Here is an 11879-nt window from a genome sequence, read left to right on the forward strand (position 1 = left end):
TCAGACTACCCCAGAAAGATATATTCCATTACTAAGCTGTGCCTCTCAGTGGAGGTACTTTGGAATAGCCTAAAAGCTTATGTTCTTTTTACCATTTGGCCATTGAAACTTAACTGATAACATATTTGTTGAGTAGGAACTATGTATCTAGAATTATGGGAGTACAAAAGAAACATGCTGTGGTTCCTCATTGCATTAAATATAATGTCTGGTGGTATGAGTATACATTTGATAAAGATATATTTGATGATTTTATAAAACTATAAGGGATATTTTTAAATTAACTCTTGTAAACAAATATAATGAACATTTATTAAAACCATATCTAGATCCATATAGAATTTTCAGTAGGTGTAATTCATGTAAAACTAACATTTATCAAGTTATTAATTGGCTCTTGATTATTTGATTAGACTTTTTAAGTAATTTCCAAAGTAATATATATGAGTTAGAAATAAAATGAAAAGCAGCTCAGACTTTAAAATCAGAGGTGTTAAACTTGGAGAGACAGTTTGTCATAAATGTGCATTCTCAACATGACACTTTTTTCTTTCTTTAAGCAACCTTTCACATAATAGGCGTGTGCCAAAAATTGGTCCTTATCCAGATTATTCTTCCTCCTCATACATTGAAGACTCTATCCATCACACTGACAGCATTGTGAAGAATATTTCCTCTGAGCATTCAATGTCTAGCACACCTTTGACTGCAGGGGAGAAGAATAGAAACTCAATTAATTATGAACGTCAACAAGCACAAGCTCGAATCCCCAGCCCTGAAACAAGTGTCACCAGCCTGTCCACCAACACAACCACCACAAACACCACTGGCCTCACTCCAAGTACTGGCATGACCACTATATCTGAGATGCCATACCCAGATGAAACAAATTTGCATGCCACAAATGTTGCACAGTCAATTGGGCCAACCCCTGTCTGCTTACAGTTGACAGAAGAAGACTTGGAGACCAATAAGCTAGACCCAAAAGAAGTTGATAAGAACCTCAAGGAAAGCTCAGATGAGAATCTCATGGAGCATTCTCTTAAACAGTTCAGTGGGCCAGATCCACTGAGCAGTACCAGTTCTAGCTTACTTTACCCACTCATAAAGCTTGCAGTAGAAGTGACTGGACAGCAGGAGTTCACACAAGCTTCAAATGGCCAAGCATGTTTAATTCCTGATGTTCTGCCTGCTCAGATCTATCCTCTCCCCAAGCAACAGAACCTTCCTAAGAGACCTACTAGTTTGCCTTTGAACACCAAAAATTCAACAAAGGAGCCCCGGCTTAAATTTGGCAGCAAGCACAAATCAAACTTGAAACAAGTAGAAACTGGAGTTGCCAAGATGAATACAATCAATGCAGCAGAACCTCATGTGGTGACAGTCACCATGAATGGTGTGGCAGGTAGAAACCACAGTGTTAACTCCCATGCTGCCACAACCCAGTATGCCAATGGGACGGTACCATCTGGCCAGACAACCAACATAGTGGCACATAGGGCCCAAGAAATGCTGCAGAATCAATTTATTGGTGAGGATACCCGCCTGAATATTAATTCTAGTCCTGATGAGCATGAACCTTTACTGAGACGAGAGCAACAGGCTGGCCATGATGAAGGTGTTCTGGATCGTCTTGTGGACAGGAGGGAACGGCCACTAGAAGGTGGCCGAACTAATTCCAATAACAACAACAGCAATCCATGTTCAGAACAAGATGTTCTTACACAGGGTGTTCCAAGCACAGTAGCAGATCCTGGGCCATCAAAGCCCAGAAGAGCACAGAGGCCTAATTCTCTTGATCTTTCAGCCACAAATGTCCTGGATGGCAGCAGTATGCAGAGTAAGTGGAGGGATCGTGTCATTTCTCCTGTGTGTCTTTTGGGACCATTTAAATAAGTACTTAGAATCAGATTACGTTTCAACTGGTGATTATACCTTTACCACTTTTGGAACTAAAATAAACCATTTGATTAGGGCTCAAAACTAATTAGACTATTGTAAAGAAAAATAATATTTTTGTCACTGATAATAGTATCACAATAGTCAGAATAATTACCAATTTAATATGTGCTTTATATGGCTACAGCTTTATAATGCAACTCACGTACTCGCTATGAACACTTGAGATTAAGTACTCACCAGTTTAAGAGCCCCAAGTAATTTTGTCAGTGTAACTTTTGAAACAGTTTGTTGTCCATATTAATATCTACTATATCTATATTTAGATTATCAGACTAACCTTAATAAAAGTCCAGAGAAATTTTAGAAAAGTTACTATAAAGAAACTTTAAAGTTGTTCTCAGTCTCTTAGTGTCATCTTTTTCAAGAGTTACATGTTGAGGGCTGGGTGCAGTGACTCATGCCTCTAATACCAGCACTTTGGGATGCTGAGACAGGAGAATTACTAGAGGCCAGGAATTCAAGACCAGCCTGAGGAACACAGTGAGAACCCGTCTCTATAAAAAATTTTTTTAAATTAGCTGAGTGCGGTGGTTCATGCCTGTAGTCCCAGGAGGATCCCTTGAGCCCAGGAGTTTAAGGCTCCATTGAGTTATGATCATGCCATGGCACTCCAGCCTGGGCAATAGAGCTAGATCCTGTCTCTAAAAATTAAACAAAAAAAGTTATGTGTTGAATCTATCACATACCTATGGTATTATACTATGAGCCCCATAGCATCTTAAACAAATAACTTAAATGGATGTTTGGTTTCTTGCCCTAAAGGGATTGCAACACAAAACAGGAGAGCTCACCATAATCTGTAACAGTTGTCATTATACAACATGATTTCTCTTTTAGACTAAAGCACTTACCGGGAAAAGAAAAGTTATGTTTTATGGTTGTCAAGGACTACAAAATGGGCTGAAGGAGGATACAGGTCTCAGAAAACAATCAATAAAATCTAGTCCCTTGCTTGAATGGCTTGTATTATAGACCAGATGACAGGGCTGTATTGTAGGGTTCTGTGTCAGTAAAACATCTTGTCAGGTTTGGGAAGAGGGAATTACTAGAAAATTTGTACTCAAATATTTCTGCCATTCTTCTGAAAAATACTATATACCAGGTACCTACAAAATTTGATCTACTTTGAGCATTAATTAGAATGATTAAGTGCATTTTACCAAGTTAGGATCTCTACCAAAACCAAAATATTTGAGAGTACAGCTGAGAACTTTGAATTTTCTCCTCCATTTTTACTTTTCTTGTTTTTTTTCTATATTTCGTCCTTGCCCCTATAGAATAGTTCAATTAGTTTTAAAAACATTTGGCTTAAAAGAGTCTCAAATATAAGTCGGATAAGCTTTGCCTAGAAAAACATTGCTTAGCATCATGAATTTTAAGAAATGTCCATCAGCACCCTCCACATACATTAGTTTGATCTGTTCTTGAGTTGCAACCTTGACCTTTTACTTTTTAATAGTTTCTTTATATGTACTTCATTTTCTGTACTTTTATTTTTGGTAGGTGAGTCAACACAAGATGGCAAATCAGGATCAGGGGAAAAGATCAAGAAACGTGTGAAAACTCCCTATTCTCTTAAGCGGTGGCGCCCCTCCACCTGGGTCATCTCTACTGAACCACTGGACTGTGAGGTCAACAACAATGGCAGTGACAGGGCAGTTCATTCCAAATCCAGCACTGCTGTTTACCTTGCAGATGGAGGCACTGCCACAACCATGGTGTCTAAAGATATAGGAATGAACTGTCTGTGAAGCCTATGGAGTGAAATTATTTTTTGCATCATTTAAACATGCAGAAGACATTTAAAAAAAAAAAACTGCTTTATCCTTTTGTCAGCACCGCCTCCCACCCCTGTAACAAGGACTTGCTTTAAATAGATTTCAGCTATGCAGAAAAATTTAGCTTATGCTTCCATATTTTTTAATTTTGTTTTTTAAGTTTTGCACTTTTGTTTAGTCTTGCTAAAGTTATATTTGTCTGTTATGACCACAGAATTATATGTGTGTGTATCAAAAGTGGTCTCAAAATATTTTTTTAAGAAAAAAAAGCAAAAACAATATATTGCTGATAATCAGTTTGGACCAGTTTCTAAAGGTCATTAAAACAAAAGCAAATTAAGACAGGTTTGACTGCAGTGGTGTCTGGTATCCATGTTTTATTTCTGGGCACAAGCTAGTTTAAATGTTGATATGTTCCTGAACATATTATCTGTTGGACATTATTTTCTCTTGTGTTTTGTTTGAATGTGCAATAGTCTATAGGCCACAAATAAGCTTTCTTGTAAGCTCTCTTCCTAACAGGGCACACATTCTTCCACAATATGAACATTTTTCTCTCCTATCTCCCATACTTTTTGTAGGTCAGTTCTATGACAGTGAATTTTGCACAGGAGAAAACAGCTACCTGATTTTTTACTTTCTCTCTTCTTATGGAGAATGCAGAAACATTTTCTCAAAGGGCTCTAAAGAAGGAACTACCAAAACCTAATTTGAAATGCCATTTCTTTTAACCTTCCAAATCCTAAACATTTCCTTCCAGGCATTTTAATAAACATATTTGGTTCTAGTTTTGGAAGTTCATAAGAGAGAATAGAACAAAATACAGGAAATCAAATATTAGACTTTTCCCATTTTATTTCATTTTTTAATATATGTTCATGTTCCATATTCATTTATTTATGAAACACATTTTTATCAGAAAACTTACAGAGCTATACCTACATGGGATTTCTAAGTAGGTAGATGGTTAAGACAATATTAGTGTTGTAGCTTTTATTCTCTGAATAGGCCATCTTTGACTCCAATAAAATTACATTTACTGTTTATTATAATTTCTAAAGTAATTCATAGTTTTAAACCTATAATATCCTTTACTCTGTTCCCAAGCAAACCTGGCAACTTTATCTGATGGTGATTCCTCATGGCCTAAAACACTGTGTAGAAAAATCATTCAACTGGCATGTCAAATCCCTATAGAAGAAAGGATTGCTGCCAAATCTTTTTTTTTTTTTTGAACAGACTGAGATTTAGCCTCTCTTTATTCAATATTTCTTTGCTAATCTTATTTTCATAATTTTTCTTTTGCCAACCTTTAACATGATCTTTGATATGTGAGCATCATTTATTATTTCCATTTTATTAGATCATACCATTTAGTGACTACATGTCTTGAAATTGTATTTTTTAATGCTTCCTTTGCTTTCTTCATTACTAATAATCTTCTCTAAAACAACCACCCCTGCACATTTTTTTAATAAAGCACTTTCTGTCAAATAAGGGACTTTTTTCCTAAACACAAATTATTTTCTATCAATTTGCAAACAATTATGACTTGTTTTATTTTTTTTAGATTCCAAGAGTGATTCATAGGCATTATCTAATTAAGTTCTAAGATATTTCTGGGGATTAAAAAGTTAAGAGGAAAATGCAAATCCCCAAATAAATTCCTGATTTAGGTCTTTATCTTCTGAACAATATTTTCTCATTCAGATTCTTCTATCATTTACCTAAAGATACCCTAAATTTCCCAATTTACTGCCCCAAATACTTGTGACTTGCTTGTATATAAGCCTTCTCTTGTTTGCCATCTGCTGTGATCTTATGAGTTAGATGTTACAGCACTTACCACTTTATTCAGCTGGATTGCTAAACACAATTCGGAATTCTTAGAATTAAGATTATTTTACAAGTGCCCAGGATTTCCACCTTTTATGTTTTATTGGCCTTTCCCTTGATTCAGACCCATTACAGAATTTTCAGTCTTCTAGAATATACTTTTTTTCCACCGGTTTTTAAATTTTTTTTAGAGACAAGCTCTTGCTCTGTCGCCCAGGCTGAAGTGTAGTGGCGCAATCATAGCTCACAGCAGCCTTGAACTCCTGGGCTCAAGCAATCCTTCCAAAGTGCTGTGATTACAGGCATGAGCCTCTGCACCTGGCCCACAGTTATTATCTTTCTATCTATTAACAAATTATTCGTATCTTTCCCAGTACATTTTCACTTAGTTCTCTTGCCTTTAAATGCCTTTCAAATGCATTTCAGGATATTCTTTTTAAACATTGAATCAAAGTAAATTATATTCTTTCTCCAATTTGAAGCATTGAGGATAAATAACCATTTGAAGTGTAACTGATCCTTTCCTGCCAGAAGAGTTATCTTATGTTCTGTTATACTTTGTATTTGGGCCACTTGATTGTAAGTTTTCCAACATTTTTTAATGTTTAATAATAAAATGTCTGAAAACATTAATATTCCAGATTAAAAGAACTCCATATAGTTTCCTATTTCATTCAAGCATGTTTAAAACAAATAATTTCTTTTCCCCAATTTTTCTTAGTAGACGCTTTTTTGAAAAAACAGGAAAGGTAGAAACTATAGATCTTTTTAATAAATTTTAAATTGTACATCAGACTTTTAGAATCTGGTTGTAATGTATAAGCAAGTAAAATCACTAAATGACTTAATTACTAACTTTATTCATCTGATACTGTTTCTTAAAACTGATATTTAACTGGTATCAAAATTTTACATGTAGAAAAGTATTAATATTTGATTCTTTTTGAATAAAAGGCCATTCAATTAAAAATATTAAAATTCTACTGGATAGTAATATCACCTTAAAAGCATTATAATAAATAATCAAAGTCTAATAGTAGTTCTCTTAACAAACTCCTAATTGTACACCAGAATTAGGTCATTGAAAGAACTCGATTTGAATTAAGTTTAGACAAAAGTTATTTAATTATAAATTCTTAAAACCTTTTCTAACTGCATAATAGGAAAAAACAATATTATCAGTGTAAAGTTATGGGAGGGCACATATTGAATGCTAGGGTATATATACCCTGTTTCTTTTAATTCTCAGACCAACCATATGAGTATTATATTTATTATTCCCACTTTACAGAAGAGAAACTGAAACTAAGAGAAGCTAAGTAATTTGCCCAAGGTTCACATCAAATAGTAGACAAAGTTGGGATTTTAGCCTGCATCTGCCTTTCTCCGCATCTCTCATCCACACCACACTGCCTATGCTGTATGACGGGATGTGTAATGTGCTGATGTTTTGTAAAAAATTCAGTCATTATACTCCAGCCCAATTATGGTTTGTATATAAGCCAAACCAGATACCTTAAAGATCTTAGAAGTTAGGCAAACATAAGAAGATATGTAGACATGTCTGTTCTAATTGTTGTTTGAGATATAATTACTAATTCAAGACAAAATTCAATCTTACATCTGCATCATGAATCTTAAAATCGTTTTGCTTCATTCCTAACATTCTTATATTGTAGAACTAAAGGTAAAGTAAATTTTTAAAGGAAAGTTGAAGGTATCTTTTGGGAACAGAATCTTTTTCCTAAATTGATTTAATTGAACATCAAATTTCAGTCTTATCAGTCCTTTGACTCCATCTTCAAGATTTCTGCTTTTAGTGACTTTAGAAAATTTACTAATCCCAAGAACTAATTGAGTAGGTATGTAGGAAGGATACAAGGATGATGTCCTTGTTATACAACAGTTTAGTATGGCTTCCTTACATGTATCCACTTGCTCCAGAAATTGTACCTTGGTTCTGAATGTAAAAATAATTAGAGAGGAAGGAACACTCAAGTAAGCATGCATTTGAGTGGCAATTATCACAAAATTTGGCAAGTATTTTTATTTAAAATATTTTCAAATTTGGCTTCTAAGGTCAAATGGAATACCTGATAGGCTGCAGCTATTATACTGAACTTTCTAGTCTTTGTAAGTCTCTCTTGAAAGTCATTTAAAATGGAAAAATATTTCAATACATTTTTTGTTTTTTTCTTTCATATTTATGGACATGAATATTGGAGATTGTTAATTCCTAGAACTTGAGATTATATTGTTTCTATACAGCATTTTCTAAATTTATGTTGAACATACTACCAGTTATATGCAGGTTATTAAACTATTCACTGATTGCTTTATGTATTATCTCCCAGCTAACTCCTTAAAGTTAGAATCTATACAGACATGTTCATTGATTATCTAGACCAGTCCTTCTAGAAATTGTGTTAACACTCCCACATATACTCTACACATACAACCTAGGAGACATTTTCAGACTCAGATGTTTCTATGATAAGTATTCATACTATTTACTGGCAGTTTACTCTTTACCAGATAAAGTTACCTTCTAACTTTTAGATTATGAACTATGGACACTTTACCCAAAATTACCTTGCATAATCCCCTCATAAATATATTTCTTAATCAAGTCAATCTAGAAAATCACTGTTTGAGCTAGTTACACAAAAGTTATCAAAAGAAGGCTTTTCTACAAGTTTCTACATTAACATAAAAGGAAAGAGGAAATCACAGGGTATTTCAGTGCACGTATCCATTACTTTCCTTAAACCACTTCATAGTACGTGTCTGACTTGCTCTATCCCTCAGTTATCTGACTTGATAATCTTCTGTGTCAGGAAAGTTACCTTCATATCTATTCTGTCTCCCTCCTGTTCATTTTAAATTCATTTCTCCTACCCGGTAGGAAAAAAAGCTGTTGTTCATCCTGCCTAACATTGGTAGTCTTCAGTATGCTTCAGGCTTCTCAATTAACATCTAAGTTTCAGTTCTTCAAGACAAAATTGCTTTAGTTCCTTTAGCTTTTTCTCCTCAAACCAATTATAATGACTTTATTTATATTTAAGATAAAATTATATTTTATGTTATATCCAAATTCATTACTCCAGTTAAGTAATAGTTCAACAATTTGATAGATTGAGAATTAAGATGTTACCATTTGACAATGGATTCAACCACCAGACTACCAGCAAATCAGCACTTAAGTTTTGTATTATCTAATATTTTCTATTAAATTATGAAGTTTTATGATTTTATGTTCTCATTAGTTATAACTAAGAAGCCATGCATAATAATTGTATATCATTTTGCCATTAAAATTTTTAACCTGTATTGCAGCAAACTTACTGTTATAATTGAACCACAACGTTTTACATATTTCTTTGTATTAATATCAAATATGTTAAACACTAAATGCAAGATTAACTTTCAAAAGCAAACCCTACATTAATCAGGTATTATCTATGAACATTTTTGTAGACCACTTTTGAAATACTTATTATTTTGCCACATAGACTGGACTATAACAACTTTCATTTAACTTTTAGGTGACTGATTAAAGTAGAGTGTTTGTGCATATAAAAAATTTAGAAATTTGTCTCATGGCAGATACATTTGAAAGTAAATACTTCAGAAGAATTTATGCTGTATATTAAAATTATGCCCCAAATAAATCTATTGTATCTTAAAAATTCTAATTCCGTTATTACTGTGATGTTTGTAGTGTTACTATTAAACATTGTGAACATACACATTCATTCTTAAAACTTAACTTGAAACCCAGATTAAAATTTGAGTAAGAGAAAAGGAATCTTTAGAACTAAATCACATTAGGGTGTCCAGTTTATGATTGAATTTTTAAACAAATTACTGTATTTGAAACTACAACTCGATTTTTTTTTCACTTTTAAAAGGCAACGTGGATTTTATCCATTTTATTTGTACTTTTAAGTTTCAGAAACATCTTCATGTTTTAGACTCACTCTATAGACACACTATTACTTAAAAACTCAGGGCCCCTTTCATCCCTTTGTACATTGAAAAAGTTCAATTGGCAGCAAACAAGCAGTTAGATACAGTTTAAAATGTTTGTTGCACAGTTCATACAATGTTTTATTATTTGATCTAATTCACATAGATGTAATATCAGATTTCATTAATCATAAAAACTTGCCAAGTTCTATAATTACTGAATAGAGGGAATGACTCAACTAATTGGCTACATGTTGCAGCAAATTTAGGTCTCAGAGTTGAAGCATCGACTTAAAATGTTTTACATTTCTGTTCTTTGGTTAAGTAGCTATACATGATATGGAATAAATCATTTCATTTTGTTTTGTTTTTTAATAAGAGAACTTGTAAACTAGTTCCTCTGAGATAGAATTTTTTAAAGAGATAATTTAACATTATAAAACTTTTTTCTAAGAGTGAGTTAATGAGTTTATAGCTTTAGTAATAGCTTGGATGGTTTTGAGAGGATGGTTTTAGTGTTATAAGTAACCTATGAGAGTAACCTATGGTAACCTATTTATCACATTGTCAGAGCCAAACAGAATTTTTCTTTGAATCAGACAAGTTCAAGCTCTAAATTGTTACTTAAAATCCTAGGAAGTTATTTGTAACCCGTCTCTTATCTCAGGCTCTTCGCCTTATTACCAGTCTTTTTAAGTATATAAAGGAATCATATTTTTAAAGAAGCCCAACAATAAGAAAACAAAATTACTAAAAGATGCAATTCGAAGACAGGGTCCCAGTTTAACATTGAATTGCTTGACTTCTGTGGCTGTTCTTTTTCTGGCCACATTTATTTATTTAAGCAATTTTTGTATGCCTTGTCATTTTGTTTTCATAGAGATTACACTGTTTAAGTGTAGGCTGGAATCATCCTTAGTTTTCTGTTGATAATTTTTCAAATCAAGATACATGAATAATTGTAAAATACACTAACTTTTAGGGTGTTGTAGTGATTGAAACATGGAGATGTGTAGCTGCCATGCTTTTTCTGAATGGGCAGGAGAAATATAAGCTACAGAGTATTCATTTCTGAGGATGCTTTTCTGGAAAAAGAAAGGCTAAAAATACTGGCACTTCCTCAGAACCCTCTTTTTTGTTAACGGGTATCTTTTGTTGGTGTGTTTTGCTCTTACATTACAGATAGACTATCATATATGAATTTATGAATAATTTCAGTTATTTTGCTTTTATATAAGCTGTCTGAAACCTTGCTATGCTGTGTAAGCTGTGTTGATGGATCAGTGTGAGTACAAAGTAATGCAGATCACTTTTCTTTTGTATTATCTATGGATGCCACTATGAAAGCTGACATTAAGCCACTAAAGAGTTTTCTATGAATAAGTGTAAGTAAATGCTTTGATATATATAAACCTAAATAAAAAGATTGTATTGATACAGAGACATTGGAGAAGGAGATTTTGAGACAGTTCTTTAGGTTTAAAAAAAGGCTTGCTGTAAAATGGTGCATTATTCCATTTATTAAAGATCATATTCATGACAACAGCAATTGTGTTTTTTGATTTTATGATGTCACCAGAAATTATGATTGCTAGTGAAATTTTTAGGTATTTTGCATAGAATAGTAAATGGTCTATGTATTATGACTTACATAACTCAGTATGATAAATTAAAAAAAAATCAACTAAAGTTAGAATAGTAATTGCTACTTTCTGACCACCTATTATATGCCAGGTGCTATGTTATTCTATATACATTGTTGGTGATTCTCACAACAATCCTGTAAAATATGTATTCTTATCCCTCTTTTATAAATGAAGAAACTGAAAGAGAAATGAAATACCTTGCCCAAAGTCACAGAACTGGTAAGTGATGAGATTCTAACACATTTTCCATTTTGCTTTGTACTACAGTTGTGGCAAAGAAAAAGTAAAAAATAAAAATGAAGACGATTCAGTAGTTACAGTAACGAGGAACATACATGGAGCAGGGTGGTGAAAAGTTATCAGGTACCAAAACAACTATGCTTCACTTCATCAAATAACCTTTTTGGTTAGACCTTTGTATTTCTAGAAGGCCTGATTAAAATGGAATATGAGTTTGTGAGGGCACACATTGTTTTTGTCTCCGCATTAATTCCATGTGTTAGCTAACTGCCCTGGAGCATGATTCTGTGTCAGTCCTTGGGACAAGAATATTTAAAAGGGTGTTGGGCCACTTTTACCTAGATGCCAAGGGAATTTTTGCTGGTGGGAAAACATGGCCTACTCCCATGGGTGCTGTTGTCACCTTCAATAGTTCTAATTTTAGGGATAATAGATTTGAGGGATCTTC

At 33.4% G+C, this 11879-nt stretch overlaps 1 protein-coding gene across 1 annotated transcript in view; it reads left to right on the forward strand.

The window, feature by feature from the left end:
- BMPR2 (bone morphogenetic protein receptor type 2) overlaps positions 1-11094 on the forward strand; it is a 145896-nt gene extending 134802 nt beyond the window's left edge. The window contains exons 12-13 of the mRNA XM_012738960.3: positions 561-1840; positions 3466-11094. Coding sequence (XP_012594414.1) covers positions 561-1840; positions 3466-3713 — 1528 coding nt within the window. The 3' untranslated portion in view covers positions 3714-11094. The remainder of the gene's footprint in view (positions 1-560; positions 1841-3465) is intronic.
- Positions 11095-11879: the final 785 nt, after the last annotated feature.

The sequence above is a fragment of the Microcebus murinus genome, chromosome 8 (genome assembly GCF_040939455.1).
Source record: "Microcebus murinus isolate Inina chromosome 8, M.murinus_Inina_mat1.0, whole genome shotgun sequence".
Classification (NCBI taxonomy): domain Eukaryota; kingdom Metazoa; phylum Chordata; class Mammalia; order Primates; family Cheirogaleidae; genus Microcebus; species Microcebus murinus.